Genomic DNA, 16,317 nt, shown 5'->3' with positions numbered 1-16,317 from the left:
ACGCTGAGGGGGAGGTGAGGTGAAACAGTAAGATGCTGGGGTTGGAGAGGGGAAGCAGTAAGATGCTGGGGAGGAGAGGGGGAGCAGTAAGACGCTGGGGAGGAGAGGGGGAGCAGTAAGACGCTGGAGGGAGAAGAGGGAGCAGTAAATGCTGGGGGAAGAAGAGAGGAAGCAGTAAATGCTGCGGGGAGAAGAGAGGGAGCAGTAAGATGCTGGGGGAGGAGGGGAAGCAGTAAGATCCTGGGTGAGAGGGGGAGCAGTAAGATGCTGGGGGGGAGGAGAGGTGGAGCAGTAAGATGCTGGGGGGGAGGAGAGGGGGAGCAGTAAGATGCAGGAGGAGAGGGAGCAGTAAAATGCTGTGGGGAAGAGAGGGGGAGCAGTAAGATGATGGGGGGTGGAGAGGGGAGCAGTAAGAAGCTGGGGGGAGAAGAGAGGGATCAGTAAGATCCTGGGGGAGAGGGGAAGCAGTAAGATGCTGGGGGGGAGGAGAGGGGGAGCAGTAAGATGCTGGGGGGGAGGAGAGGGAGCAGTAAGATGCTGGGGGAAGAGAGGGGGAGCAGTAAGATGCTGGGGGGGAGGAGAGGGGAGCAGTAAGAAGCTGGGGAGAGGAGAGGGGGAGCAGTATGATGCTGGGGGGAGGAGAGGGGAGCAGTAAGATGCTGGGGGGAGGAGAGGGGGAGCAGTGAGATGCTGGGGGAGGAGAGCGGGAGCAGTAAGATGCTGGGGGGGAAGAGGGGAGCAGTAAGATGCTATGGGGAGAAGTAAGATGCTGGGGGAGGAGAGCAGGAGCAGTAAATGCTTGCGAGAGGAGAGTGGGATCAGTAAGATGCTGGTGGGGAGGTGAGGGGGAACAGTAAGATGCAGGAGGAGAGGGAGCAGTAAAATGCTGTGGGGAAGAGAGGGGGAGCAGTAAGATGATGGGGGGAGGAGAGGGGAGCAGTAAGAAGCTGGGGAGAGGAGAGGGGGAGCAGTATGATGCTGGGGGGAGGAGAGGGGAGCAGTAAGATGCTGGGGGGAGGAGAGGGGGAGCAGTGAGATGCTGGGGGGGAGAGGGAGCAGTAAGATGCTGGGGGGGAGGAGATGGGGAACAGTAAGATGCTGGGGGGGAGGAGAGGGAGCAATAAGATGCTGGGGGAAGGAGAGGGGGAGCAGTAAGCTGCTGGGGGTGAGGAGAGGGGGAGCATTAAGCTGCAGGGGGGAGGCTTTAAGCATGTTAGGACTCCTTTATAGAGTTATTTTTCTCTCTGTGTATCATATACGAGTCTCTGCTGTTACTCTTATCTTATCCATGCACTTTGGTATCATTATAGCATTCGGAGACGGTTCACTATGTTTATTAGTGTTTTATTATAGTTCGTTTGTCTTCATTCGGCAGTTTGTTTAATAAAGTGGATACTTTTGTACTCATACCTGTGTGCCCCATTGTCATGGGAGAGGGGGTTGGCCCGGTATTAAAGGGGTTACACCCCATTTGGCCACCCCCTGCTCTAATTGGGAAGCAAGGGGTTAACTGGACTGCGGTCCAGTAATGTGTTTTTTCCCTGCTTCAGTACCCAAATGTGTGTTCCCCTGTAAAAATGTTTTGTTCCCATTCCAGTGTGCACCAACACATACACTGGGATTGATGCGGGAGGGAAGGGGTTAATAGTTAAGGAGTGATTATAGCCCTTTGTTCCATTTTCCCGCCTTTTCAGGCTCCATTTTGCAGCTCTCCATAGGTCGCCATTGCAGCCCAATGCAACCCTATGGCGAATCCGGCGATTTGGGCCCGTTTCGGTAGAAGACCTGCAGGTGGCGCCCGAGAGGAGGAGCGACGGTTCCCCATTGTAAGTCAATGGAGCCATTCATTTCAATGGGGATCCCTCGACGCCGACCTCCAGGAACGGGTTGGAAGCCATGCAGACCGCAGAAGCGGAAACTTTATCTGAAGAAGAGCTTTGATCACACTGAGTTCAAGTTCAAATACAATTGGCGTGGGAAACTTAGGTTGTAGGGCACCCACAAATAAAATTATTTTTGCCCCTAGATCCTAGCAACCCCCACACTCAACCACCACCGAGGATTGAGGACCCCCCGTAAAGGATCGCGCTCGCCACGAGGGCCGCGCCATTGACTCCAACGGCGGATGGAAGAGCCGCGCGTAAAAACGGCTAAGTCCGAATGGGTAAAAAGTGTAAGCCCATACCTCCGGTTCTGTGAGTACCAGAGGGTTGGGATTTGTAGTCACTGTTCCGGCATGACTGCATGGCCATTTCCAGCCCTCCCCGATCAACCAGACGGAGTATGGGCAAATGTAAAGAATTGTGGTTTCCTATATATTTCAATGGCGGAGTTGCTCCTTTGAAAGCCTATAGCGGCGGAGCCCATTGACTTCAACGGCGGAGTTGCTCCATTGAAAGCCTACAGCGGCGGAGCCCGTTGAATTTAATGGGAGAGTGAAAAGCAGAGATTTATTAGCTATAGCGGAGAATCCTGCATTAAAGTTAATAGGGGATTTTAACTTGTTTTTTGTATCTCCGGTTCTGGGGGTCATGGACGGCTGAAACTTGGCCACTTTGGCAAAGGTCTTCCGGCATGAGGACCTGGCAAATTTCAGCTCGCTCAGACCCACAGAACGGATTATTTTAATATGTGAAGATATTAAAGAATGAATTGTATTTTGGGCCTGGTATAAAAACCCAGAGCCCAGATGGTATGTTAATGCTCAGGGGGGAGACAAATGGTCTACAATAAACCCCTGATCAAAGACTCCACCACCCTGGTTGTGTATGCGAGCACAAAGGAAAGCAGGACGTGGATACTTTATGATAAGTGTTAGGTTTCACACCTAGGGACAAAAGCTTTCCTGGCCCAAGCAGACATTCAGATGCCAGGCTTGTGCGAGGGGGCTAAGGAACTAAGCCCCTGATTAGAATAATATCCGCACCGTGGGCAGGTATTACGTTGCCCCTCAGGTGAGGTGGCAAGGAGGTAATTGTTCTCCAATGACTTGCACTCAATGCCAGGGTATAGGAGTGAAACTCCATATAAACAAGTGTAAGCTCTATACTCAGTGTCTTCGTGTCTTTCGTGTCTTCGATTTTACCAACTACTTGATGCCTGATGTATTGCTAATCCTGTACCTTATTACTTCATCACCCCAATCCCTAAGTAAGTGTTATTTCTTGTGTAGCCATGTGTAAAATGGTGTACAGCTCTTTCTCATGCTGGTAGTAAACCTGGTAAGTATGCAGGGTTGCCAGCAACAATCATGGAGGTTTGCCCTCACATCCTGGTGAGGTGTCATATGTAACAAGGGAAGTGACAACATGCTCTGTGTCCACTATTAGTGACACAGAGGTGTGTCTGTTTTCTGAATCTATATAAGACACAGCACTGCCAAAAGTTAGTTTAAGTTCTAGTGGTGTTAACAAGGAGGGTCTGCAGCAGTTCAAGGCTGTCAGAGTCAAGTGCAAGCTGACTACCCACTGTGTTCAGGGACCTGACACAGATGGTGATCTCCCTTGGGGGAGAGGTGAACCAACTCTATTGAGAGAGGAGGAACCTTCTGAAGGGGGGTACTTCAACAAGATGAGCGGCTAAGCACGACCGCGATGAGGGGCAGTCTGCCTAATAAGATGACAATAAAGATGCCCTTGTTCACCACATCCCTTCTGTGTGAGTGTGGAGTCATTCTGCAGAAGGAGGTACCACAGAGGAGTTCCCCATCAGATACACCCCCCTGCGGCCTCAGAGATCCTGATGGGGTGGAGGCGCTGCATCGAATGTGAGTAGGACTCAGAGACACTACCTCAGACGCCTGTCATGGTGATATTCCCCTTAACATCCAGCGGGAGACTCAGGAGTCCTGTAAGCCAGCAGGTGCACCACACCATACACAGACATGTAATGGGGGTCAGTAGACCACAGGGGCCAATGTGAGATTGGGTGGGTGTCTGACCGTTACACTTGTCTGTTATTTGTATATCTTGTGTGTTCACCTTCTTTAAGGAATAAACTATATTTATTATATCTAAGTCGTGTTCAGTTCAACCCAGTTATTTTGGTGTATATTATACCCTGTCACTAGCTACCGTGACACCCATTTTGGAGTCTTTGTAGGTCCTGTTCTATGGGACCTACAATCTTTTCTTTTTTGTTTAGTGTTGTCATTGACTCCAGGGAGCACCACCTGCATTATATATATTATATATAGGCTTATCATGTATGTGTTACATTTAGTTTACATGCTCATTCAGTTCCTTTGTATCTAAATACTGTCTATTTAAGACCTCAAATCTTAATTTCTCTAATACTTAGAAAGACGTCATCTTCCTCTGTCTGTGTACTTCTCATACACGCCTGTATATAAAATCTGCCAGCCTAACGTCTATTTTCACAGGAGAAACAGTTCTGTCTTTGGCATCCCTTAATCATGAAAAGTGTGGTATGATCTCTCTGATTTCTCCATTTCCCCCTTTCCTCTCTCTGACCATCACCTCATTTTCTCTCTCTCGCTTTTCCCCCTCTCCATCTACCCCTCATTTCTGCAGAGACCTGCTGTCACGTATGACACCCAGCTAGCACGCGACCTGCATACGGGACAAGGGTTAATACTGACGCTCGCAAGCGCTTCCACTTTCCCCCTCCGCAAAGGTCTGTAAAATGGACAATATCTCCTCTACAGGATCAAAGATTAATATACAGCTCACAAACTGCCCCACTCATCACCCCTGCAAATGTCCCTCAAATTAATTATATCTCCCCTCAATCTTCCCCAATATACCACCGCCACAAACAGCACGCAAGTGAGCACGTTACTTAGATTTGCAAGCAGGGTTAATACACACGGCTGAAGAAAAAGAGAGCAAAAACAGTGCACTGCCAGGGAGCCAGGTGGTAAGAAAATAAAATTCTATTTATTCAGCATCACTCAGTAAACATAACCCCAGGGGGTAAGACATGTTAAATGTTTTAATATATTTAAAAATACAGTGCCCAGGTTACAGAAAAGGTATTACAAAAAAACATACTTTTACAATATAAGACAGAACAGCTTCTTAAAATTAAAGTGGAAAACAGAAGAAAACCTATACTTTACCAAATGCCATACATTTTCCCCCAGAGAGGTCGCTGGTAAGAGATGATGAAATATCCTGTATCTAGTCTCAAATACACCTCTGTAGAGCTGATTTTTAAAATTCTTTACCCTGACTTAAATACATTCTTCCCTCATGGCACCGGCATAAGCTCACCCCTTGAAGAGGAGGCTTGAAGCTGCCCTACCCAGACCATGTTTATAGAATTTGTGTTGAACAGTTGACACCATGAGTGGACTATCCAGGATGGACCCCCGCCCCAAGTAAGTCCCTTTGTCGTTCAGAGCAGACCAAAGAAATAGGCCTGAACTGTTTAAAACCCAGCATTTTGTATTTCGTTAACACAAGTGTAGCTCATTAACCCTTCAAGCACCAACGGGATTACCTACATAATATCTCATGATATTATCATGACACCCGTGCTCTATTACCCTACCAGATGTTGATTCCACTTTACACTCCTCCCTCTCCTCTCTCACCTCTGCCTCAGACCCTGACAACCTGGCCAGGAACTACAACTCTGCCCTGTCCTCCTCTCTTGATTTACATGCCCGCTTTCTCTCTGCCTTCCTCGCCCTTCTAACCCCAAACCCTGGCTAAATTCCCACACGCGCATGCTGCGGTCCTCTGAACGCCTCTGGAGGAAATCTCTCACTCTCGCAGACTTCCTTCTCTACAAATTTATGCTGTCTTGTTTCAACTCTGCCCTCTCTCAGATATAAACAAACCTACTTTTTTCAGTAATCAACACACACAAGTCTAACCCATACCGACTCTTCTCTGTCTTTGACTCCCTACTCAGACCACCCTCGGCTGCCTCTTCTTCTTCCTCCATCTCACCTCAGGACTTTGCTGACTATTTTAAGGAAAAGGTGGAATCCATACATCAGAACATCCCCCTCTGTTTCCTCCTCCCACTCTACACCGCTTCCTAACTCCTCCTGCCTTCATTGACTCTTTTTCCACTGTCACAGAGGAGGATGTGTCACTGCTGATCTCTTCTCCCTCTACCACTTGCCCTCTTGACCCCAGTCCCTCCCATCTCCTAAAACCTCTTGGTCCTACTATAATCCCTACGCTCACACAGATTTTTAACTCCTCCCTCTACTCTGGTACCTTTCCCTCTTCCTTCAAACATGCAACAGTCATATCATTACTCAAAAACAGCAAGCTTGACCCTACCTGTCTTTCAAACTATCGACCTGTCTCTCTCCTGCCATTTGCCCCTGTAGCCCTTTTTCTGACACTCCCAAAGGGACTACGGGTAACTGCACGCACCTGCGGCTCAAGGAGATCTGAGCCTCCGCAAGCTGGGAGCCTGGGGTAACACTTATAGCGCAGCGCCTCCACTTACCCAGGATCCCCGTGATAAGAGATTGCCCTGGGCAAGAAATACAACAACACACATATGAATGCAACCAGTTTTACTGTAATAATGCACGGTAACCTTATCACTCTATATTATAGCAATCAACGCATAACATATAACCTTATTCTATAACGCCATATGACCTTAGTGGCTCGGCCACTCTCATCAGGAGTAACGTCTCTGTCCCCTCACCGCGTGCCCCACACACCGTGTCCATGTATAGTACTATTGGTATATGCTCAGTTCTTTAGCCACTCGCTAAGTGTCCCTAAAGAGTTACGTCTAAGGCGGGATCAGCGCCTGATGACTGGTGTTGGTGCACTTGATGTATTAATACCTTCCGGTCACGGCGGTGACCGGTAACAGCTTCGCACAGGATCAGACGAATCAGCGGCCTGCCTCCGGTGTCGCACTGTCCAGCCGTCTGGTCCCAAACGACTCGCCACAACCGTAACGCTGTACCTTTGTCCCTAGCTGTCTACACAGTAAGGTGAATGGCGTTCCTACCCTATAGGGCTTCCCTGCAGCACTGCAACCTACGGTGACTTCAGGGAATACTCCGAGAGGCCTACGGGGTAGAACTGTCCTATGCAGGGGGTCACTGACCCCCTGCTCCCACACTACCTCTCCCTTCACCTCCTGGATACCCTCTCACTTACTCAACCCAACACCTGCAGCAAAGACACTGCACTCACACTGTACCTGCAGAAACCGCATTGCACTCAACCGGGTACCTGCAGCAACCGTGCTGCACACACACACTGTGCCTACTTGTCAGCGCACGCCGCACTGACAGCCGTGACACTGACAAGACTGCACACTCACCCACACCTAAGGGCAGGGTCCCTAACCTATGGGCCGTCCCTCAGTACCTACCCACTACCCTGGTGGGGATTGGGGCCTGCCTGGGATTTGGGGAACTACCTTACCTGGTGTAGGAGCCAATTGCTCCCTACACCCTTCCTTCCCCTTCCTGCTCCCAGCTCCAACTGCCTTGCTCCAAAGTCCGCGAAATGTATCTATCCGCTCTCCCAGTAACCTTGAGCTCCCACTGGCCGCTATGAGGCACCTGGTGCCTGCCTCCCTATGCCTCATGGGACTTGTAGTCCCGTGGAGGCTGCCTTTGCATTGGGGCCGCGTGAGCACTTGCCCTACGCATGCGCGAGTCCCTAATGGCCGCCTCAACTTCCTAGCTGTTCCCGCGCATGCGCGATCACGGCGCATGCGCATTCATCGGCAATGGCGGCCCCCGCTAGCTGGGTGCGCCGCCACCTTCACGTTGTGCCGGCGGGTCCGTTGATGCCTCCGACGGCATCCGCGACCGCTCGGCACTGTCGAAAGGGGGTCTCAGGGGGTGAAATGAGACAGGGGCTACATTCTCTCCCTCGCAGAATCCCAACGACCTCGCTTGGGTAGCAAACATACAACAGAGTGTTAATGAAAAATGCATTGCACAATTCATACCGCATATAACTTGCATTTTCCCATTGGTACCCAACATCATCACGTGGATACCGAGGCCAGCTGAGTCTCATAGTGGAGTGCCCTTAACTGATTGGGTGAGGGTATCCCCCTCTGATTGCCATGAATCACAGCATGGTCAGTCACTGGTCTAGAGTCACGGTCTCCCCCGGTTGGGGAAAATAGCAAGGGGGCTTTGGTATTAACCCTTGCCGGATCCTCCGCTTCAGTCTCGCGGGAGACAGGGAGGTTCAGTCTCTTGCCTCGGTCCACCACATGGCGAACGAAGCGCTCCATCGTGCGCATGGAAGAGTCAACAACTACCAGAGCGGTCACAGCAGTCTTTGTCCACTCCAGCAATCCCTTTAACGGTGACGTCTTCTGTGGACAGCACAATGTCTACTTGCAGGCCCGTGTCTTGAGAAGAAAAAGCTTGGAGATTCCTCGCATAGGAGTAAGTGTCGCTCACAGCCTCTGTACTGGATACCTTGATGAGGTCAAATCTGCTCCCTGGTCTGCAGAGATCCTCTAGGGGAGACACCTCCACCAGGACGCGATGACGAGGTGAGCCCATCGCCCGGGTGACCCTACTTTTGGGGCCAGCAGGCTCCACGATCACCAGGGAGCTCACACCCGACACCCCTGGGGCAGTCAACTCACCCCTGTCGTCGTTGGCAGGTACTGATCCCAAGCCTGGGACCTCTGGTACCACGTTGAAGACCGGACTGGCCACAGTAGGGCACATGGGCCCACATCCGAGCAAGCGACAGCATCTGGATACACCACATCTAGGGCACAAGGACTCACAGCAGGCTCTGTATCCACCGAGATAGTTGGCTCAGTGACTTGGCATGAGTGGTCCGCCGGCAGAAGCATCACCACGAGTGGTTGGTCGCTGGAATCACCAAAAGATGGGGGAATAGACACCTTACCCTGTGATTCCGGAATCTGCGGTTCTGGGCTCTGTGGTTCCTGCTCGGGAACCGGGTCTGGAACCGACATCTGGGGTTCCAACATCTGTGACTCTGCCTTCGGCGGCTCCGGACATGAGTCTAGAATGTCCATTTGGGTACACGGGCCCTCCACAATCTATATAGCCGAGGTAGGTGGACTAGCAGCGGCGTTGACCACGGGGGTAGAGACATCAGATGCCTCTTTCTCCACGGGTTCCGCTCTAGCACTAGGATGTCCCCTTTGAGAGGGTCTGGAACATTGGTTTGGACACACGGGTCCCCTGAGGCCGCTGGAATTAGGACAGACTGATTACCAGCATAACTCACTTTAGTAGAGAGGTCAGGCTCCTCCTTGTCTTCCTCTGGCTGTTCTGTAGGCTGCGGCAGTCTGGATTTCAGGAACTGCACCTCACAGTCAGGACACTTGGGCCCTCGGGTCAATTTACCGACGGGGCAATCACATCCGCTCAGGCAGCAGTGCAGGCATCCTTCCCCGTCTACTACTGTTGTCGTGAGCGCTAGGGGTAACGTAGACGACCTGTCAATCCAGTCACCAGTCACATTCCAGTCTGCTACTACACATGGGCACACTACCAGTGGCAAGCCTGCCTTTGGAGCTCGTATGACCCTATACAGCTGGGGGTGAAAGAGCAGGTGGTACCCCCCCTCTGTGTGTGGAGGTCAATCACATCTGTCTCTTCTGGTTCTGGCTCTAGAACCACGGTTAGAGTACACGTGCCCTCCGAAACTTCCGAAAGGTCGGTAGCTTGATTACCTGCATTGACTGATCCAGTCTTGAAGTCGACCGCTTCTTCCTTGGCGGGTTCCGGAGTCTCCAGCAACACTGGCTCCGGAAACTGTACTCCGCAGCAGGTACACCCGGGTACCCAAGTCATTTCACCCCCTGGGAAGTCACAAGTAACACAAGTGTTGTGCATACACCTTATCCCTTCTATGAACACCTCCTTGAAGTCAAGTAGCAGCAGGTTTGGGTCTGTGACGACTCAGGAGATTCCTTGTACCTCTCTCCCATCTCCTGTTACTCCTTTCCACTCAGCTCCCTTGCCTTCTGCCCATCTCCCCTTGCTGCAGAGCGTTTCCCGCAGGTCCCATGTACCCACGCGTTCCCTGAGCCCCTGCTTTGACCCTCCCCGCTCCCTTGCTCCCGCGGTCACAGCGTTACCTGTCTCTGTGGTGCCACCCGATCCTTTGCCTCCTCCTGGCGTGGTGCTCGCGGCGCGGCGCTCCGCGCACCTGGTGACGCGTCCGGTGCGTGCACTCCCCCAGTCCTCTGAGGGCACGCGCACACGCTCCGCCACGGCTTCCCCTGACTCACCTGCCTCCTCCACTCTGCCGCTGCATGCCATTTCCAGGGGGATGAACACTATTTTAGTCGTGGTTGATAGGTTTTCAAAGCAGGCTCACTTTATTCCCCTCAAGAGTCTTCCCAACTGTGCCACCCTGGCAGACATCTTCTCTAAAGAGATCTTCAGGTTGCATGGCGTTCCCACTTCTATCGTCTCTGACCGTGGGTTGCAGTTCATCTCAAAATTCTGGCGGGCCTTTTCACAAAGATTGGGTATCTCTCTCTTATTCTCATCAGGATACCATCCACAAACCAACGGTCAAACGGAAAGGATGAACCAAACCCTTGAACAGTATCTTAGATGCTTCTTTTCTGACTCACAGGATAACTGGGTGAACCTCCTACCATGGGCCGAATTTGCCATTAATTCCTTGAGGAACGAGTCTACTCAGGAGTCTCCTTTCTTTATCAACTGTGGCTTTCACCCCAGTAGTCTTCCTCTCTCCCCTTCTCCTTCAGGTGTTCCTGCAGCCGACTTCCATATCACCAACTTACAAGAATCCTAGAAAAACATTCTCAAATCCTTAGTCTGCGGTTGCCAAACAAAAAACCAAGGCTGATCGTCACCGCCAAAAGGGTCCTTCTTTCAAACCAGGTGATCTGGTCTGGCTGTCATCCAAAAATATTAGGCTCAAAACTCCTTCACCCAAACTGTCCCATAGATTCTTGGGACCATTTAAAATCTTAGAGGTTAACCCAGTAGCCTATCGTCTTGAGCTTCCTCCCTCTATGAAAATTCCGTCTGTGTTTCATGTTTCCCTCCTTAAGGAATTCGTGTCCAGTCCTCATTTCCTGGTCCCCTCTCGAAGACCCAAGCCAGTGTCCACCCTGGGCCAACAGGAGTATGAAATAAGGTCTCTCATCGACTCGCGTTTGTCCAAAAAGGGACTTCAGTTTTTGGTACATTGGAAGGGTTACGGCCCTGAGGAACGTTCCTGGGTACCTGCAGATCATGTCCACGCCGCAAGGCTACTTTCCCAGTTTCACCAGAAATTTCCCCTTACGCCGTGGTTGGATCACTCGGAGATTGATCCTCAAGGGGGGGTGTGGGTGTCAAGAGAGAGGGGATTTGGCCCGGGATTAAAGGGGTTACACCCCATTTGGCCACCCTCTACTCTCACCTGGGAAGCAAGGGGTTAACTGGACTGGGGTCCAGTAATGTTTTTGCCTTGCTTCAGCCATCCAACTGTTTATTCCCCTGTATAAATGTATTGTTGCTGGGCCAGTGTCTGCACACACACACACTGGGGCTTAAGGGGTTAATGAGCTGCAGTTTAGGAAAATGCATTAGGATGCGTGGTGTCTTTTCAGAAATATCTGGGCTTCAAAAGGCTTGATTGAAATTGGGTGTGAAAAGGTACAGAGGGGGTTTGGTGTATGTTAACACATATTGCTGGTGTAGACAGCTAGGGCCCAGGCTGGGGCATTGGGTGTGAAATATAGCACCGGTGACAAATGTTCTCTACACAGGAGAGTCCCTGCTTCAAAGGATGTATTGATGGGGGCCAGGGGTGCGGTTACGCAAGGAGATATCAGAATGAGTGACCTTATTAAATATAAGAATATTATGAGATGTCCTCGGCTGAACATGCTAAGAGTTACATATGTGTAACCGGGGGACCGAGCCGCAAATAATGATTACAGACACCTGATGTTTAGCCGGTCCTAAGAGACAGATATTAATATCTCTCTTAATTTTAGTATTACACGGTAATATTTAGTCTCATTGGGAGCGTCATACGTGACGGAATGTATTAATATGTCTCGCGTGCCAGTAAGTACTACTGAACTGAAGTTATGAAGTTATTTACAGTATATATGGAATTTTGGATCTGCTCTGAAAAAATGCAGACCCCCATCTGCTATGTTATTAGGGCAGGGAGAGCATCCTGCAAGAATTAACATAGCCCGGTGATCAAAAGGCAACTGCCCTAATTGTTTATACTGGGGGCAGGAACCAAGGAACTGAGTGTTTTTAAGTGTGATACTTCACACTTACAATGGAAGCTAAAATCTGCTTCAAAGAGATTTTTTGTAGCCAATTCGGCATCTTGAGTGCAAGAGAAGGGTTGAACTGGTATATAAGTCAGTCACCCCTTACTCAAATGTCTTCATGTATGATCTTCATGTATTGCTGTGATGTCAACATCTGAAACTGAATTATGGAAGAAATGGCCCATCCTGTATCCTGATGGCTTTCTTGTCCTAACCTTTAAGTAATTGTCCATATTTTGTCTGTTATTTGTATATCTCGTGTGTTCACCTTTTTCAAGGAATAAATTATATTTTATCATATCTAAGCCTCGTCCAGTTCAACCCAGTTATATTCTTGGTGGTGTATTATTAATAGCCTGTCTCAAAGCTACCGTCACAGGCTTGATAATAAAACTGGTGGCAGCGGCGGGATCGAACTGGACCTGTGTTACAGTGTACTGCGGGATACTGTAATATAGTGGGAACTCGATGATAATTGCGAGTTCCTGGGACTAGATATTGAACACACAGTGTACAACATATAACACAAGATATGGCACCTCCTCACTGTTCCCCTACTTGTGAGAAGCATTGCCTCCAGAACCAAAGTGCCGGCCATCCGTCTGACTGGAGCCGGGCACTGAGACCGGAGGAGTGCATCAAGTCGGCGCGGGGACCAGCAGCCGGCAAGGCTGAGAGGCAGCGATCGGTGAGCATGAAACCCGGCAGGCTGAGCAAAAATCCACCGCTGCACCGCCGTAACCATCAAACCACCCGGAGAGCAGGGAATGGACCCAGCTCCGGGATGGCAGAGACTTGCAGCAGGAGGGGTATTGGCCGTTGCGGCGGCCAGTCCGTTTTACCCAGAATTGCTGTCCCTGATGTTTACGTGGGGAGAGGTGTCCCCGGCAGAGCGGCTCGAGCGCCTGAAGCTGGCGATGATCCGACCCGCTTACAATCCTCCTTGTATTTCAACCCATATAATGAACATTTATAATTAATATGAGAAATGTATCTATATACTTAGCTATCCCAGCATATTTGTAATATATTGCATGGTTAAAGATACAAATATTACGTAATCAATGACCAGGGGAGGGTGAAACGTGAAAGCAAATATCTATGACAAAATCAATAATCCAGACAGCACAAAAGGAGCAATAAAAAGATAAATAGCCCACAGAATAGAAGCAAACACCAAAGTGAAAAGACAGGGTGAAAACACAATATAATATACAAAATAATCAATGAATGAAACAAAATCAAGAAACAGAAAACCATGCAAAAACAAATGTTGATTACAGTATATTACTTCAGAAAAAGCAACCAAATGTAAGGTCCTCATTTAATCCATGAGGTGCCATTGTCTTAAGATCATAGATGAATCTTGCTTCTTGTTGGAGTAAGAGTTTATCCCCATCTCCTCCGCGAGGCAGTGGCTGGATCTGGAAGATAGGCATACACCGCATGGTTGCCAGGGAATGTCGAAGTAGTTTAAAATAACGTGCAACTGGTAGAAATTTCAAAGCTTCATCCACAGTATCACTTTGTAGCGCTTTTCTTATAGTTGAGCGGTGTATTGCCATTCTCTCTTTCAACATCTGTGTAGTTTTGCCTATGTAGTGCAGTCCACATGGACATTTGATCATATAAACTACAAATTTGGATTCACAGTTGAGATGATGTTGAATTTTTATCCGAATACCACTATGTGGATGATTGTATGTTTGGCCAAGCTGCATAAACTGACAGTTTATACATCCGTGACAGCGAAAGGATCCAGTCTTCTTACTTAGCCATGTTTTACTGGGCGCATACTTATTGATCAGATCTGCATTAGTCAGCATATCTCCAAGACTTGGTCCCCGACGGTAACAAAACAGTGGAGGTTCAGTAAAATACTTGCCTATCTTATTGTCATTTGATAAAATATGCCAATGTTTTTGGACACTGTTTTTGATGAAACCAGATGCAGTAGTGTATGTACTTACTACATTAAATCGTCCGTATTCTACTTTTTTGTTAATGGGTACCAAAAGTGTGCGTCTGTCAATCTCTCTTACTCTAGACATAGCATCATCAATATCTGTTTTGTTATAAACCCTTTCATAGAATCTGTGTGCCATTGATGACAAGGCTTTTTCCGCTTCCTCAGGGTCACCGGTTATTCTTTTGACTCTCAGGAGTTGTGAATAGGGTAAACCACGTTTGAGAGGTGTGGGATGATGGCTTGATGCCTGTAGTAAGGTGTTCTTGCCAGTAGGTTTTATGTAGACCCTAGTAGCAAGTATGCCATCAACTTCATAAACCACCGTGTCCAAAAAAGTAATTTCTTTGGAACTGAAGCTCATAGTGAACCTAATTGTAGATGAAATAGAATTCAGATAATCCATAAACGCCAATAGATTTGTTTCCGTACCATCCCATATAATGAAAATATCATCAATATAGCGATATTTTCTAATACACTGGGCATAAGGGGCATCATGTAATATATGTGTATGTTCGTATATATATGCATATATAAGTTAGCATATGATGGCGCCATGTCCGAGCCCATGGCCGTTCCCATTAGTTGTAAGAAGAAATTCTTTTCAAATTTAAAGAAGTTTTTGTGTAAAATGATCTCAATCAAAAGTAACAAAAACTCTATGGGAGGGCCTGTGTATTTATATATATATTACATTTGAGCAAGCAAATGGTCAAGCAGAGAATGGAATTTGTTTCTCTCCCTTGTGAATTTTCTGATGTTTAACAAGATTTGAGTTCCTGTAAAAAGATTTCCCACATTTAGAGCAAACAAATGGTTTTTCTCCTGTGTGGATCTTCCTGTGCATGGTAAGAGATTCCTTCCTACTAAAGCAAATTTTACATTCAGAACAAGAAAACGGTTTCTCTCCTGTGTGAATTCTCTGATGAATAACAAGATTTGAGTTCCTGTTAAAAGATTTCCCACATTTAGAGCAAACAAATGTTTTTTCTCCTGTGTGGATCTTCCTGTGCAGGGTAAGAGATTCCTTCCTACTAAAGCAAATTTTACATTCAGAACAAGAAAACGGTTTCTCTCCTGTGTGAATTCTCTGATGTGTAACAAGGTGCGAGTTGCAGCTAAAAGCTTTCCCACATTCAGAGCAAGTAATTTTCTTTTCTCCTGTATGGATCCTCTTGTGCCTATTAAGATCGCCCTTACTACTAAAGGATATTTTACATTCAGAACAAGGAAACAGCTTCTCTCCTGAATGACGTTTCTGATGTCTAACAAGACCTACTTTACACACAAAGCGTTTCCCACATTCAGAGCAAACAAACAACTTCTCTCCTTTGTGAATTTGCTGATGTCGAACAAGATATGAGTTGTAGGTAAAACATTTGCCACATTCAGAGCAAGCAAATGGCTTTTTTCCTGTGTGAATCCTCTTGTGCCTATTTAGATCACTCATACTACTAAAGCATATTTTACAATCAGAACAAAGAAACGGCTTCTCCAAGTGAATTCTCTGATGTCTAACAAGAGCTAGTTTACTCACAAAGCGTTTCCCACATTCAGAGCAAACAAACAACTTCTCTAGTCTGTGAACTACCTGATGTTGAATAAGATGTGATTTAAAAGAAAAGTATTTCTGACATTCAGAGCACTTGTGTCGTCTCACTGTGGTGTGTTTGCTTTGGTGAATTGTATAAGCAGTTTCACTAGTAAAGTTGTTACCACATTCACTGCTCTCATACTTCATTACTGACAAGTTCTGGTGAATTGTCTGTGCATTGGCGTTTCCTTTGTCACGTTCCTTAATAGGAGTAGCTGCATATTCTGTCCCGGTATGTTCTCTGAGAGTATCAATGTGGGAGGCTGTGAGATTTCCTTCTTCCCATGAAGTTGATTCCTTAGCCATAATTCCCATAGTTTTTCTTGGTTTATTTTGCCTCAAGCTATTTTCTCCCTGATCACTTGTAATAACACTGTTCTCTTCCTTTACACAATCTGATGAGCAGAGAGGGGTGTGACATCCTGCTGGTGTATTTCTGCTCATGGATCCATCTGAAAATGCACAGAATAAAGAAGTTCATTAATAGCTTAAAATTATGTAACATTTCTAGTTGTACATTTCAGTTAGTATA

The 16,317-nt window shown here is 47.9% G+C and overlaps 1 protein-coding gene across 1 annotated transcript in view; it reads right to left on the bottom strand.

Moving 5' to 3' along the window:
- The window catches only part of LOC142483772 (uncharacterized), a 78,609-nt gene that overhangs the window by 51,204 nt on the left and 11,088 nt on the right, over positions 1-16,317 (bottom strand). The window contains exons 6-9 of the mRNA XM_075583758.1: positions 14,910-16,237; positions 14,265-14,669; positions 9,637-9,718; positions 8,233-8,325 (exon numbers count right to left, since the gene is read on the bottom strand). Coding sequence (XP_075439873.1) covers positions 8,233-8,325; positions 9,637-9,718; positions 14,265-14,669; positions 14,910-16,237 — 1,908 coding nt within the window. The remainder of the gene's footprint in view (positions 1-8,232; positions 8,326-9,636; positions 9,719-14,264; positions 14,670-14,909; positions 16,238-16,317) is intronic.

The sequence above is a fragment of the Ascaphus truei genome, unplaced genomic scaffold, assembly GCF_040206685.1.
Source record: "Ascaphus truei isolate aAscTru1 unplaced genomic scaffold, aAscTru1.hap1 HAP1_SCAFFOLD_369, whole genome shotgun sequence".
Taxonomy (NCBI): domain Eukaryota; kingdom Metazoa; phylum Chordata; class Amphibia; order Anura; family Ascaphidae; genus Ascaphus; species Ascaphus truei.
The sequence above is the reverse complement of the archived record's forward strand: the minus strand, read 5'-3'. Positions and strand labels throughout refer to the sequence as shown.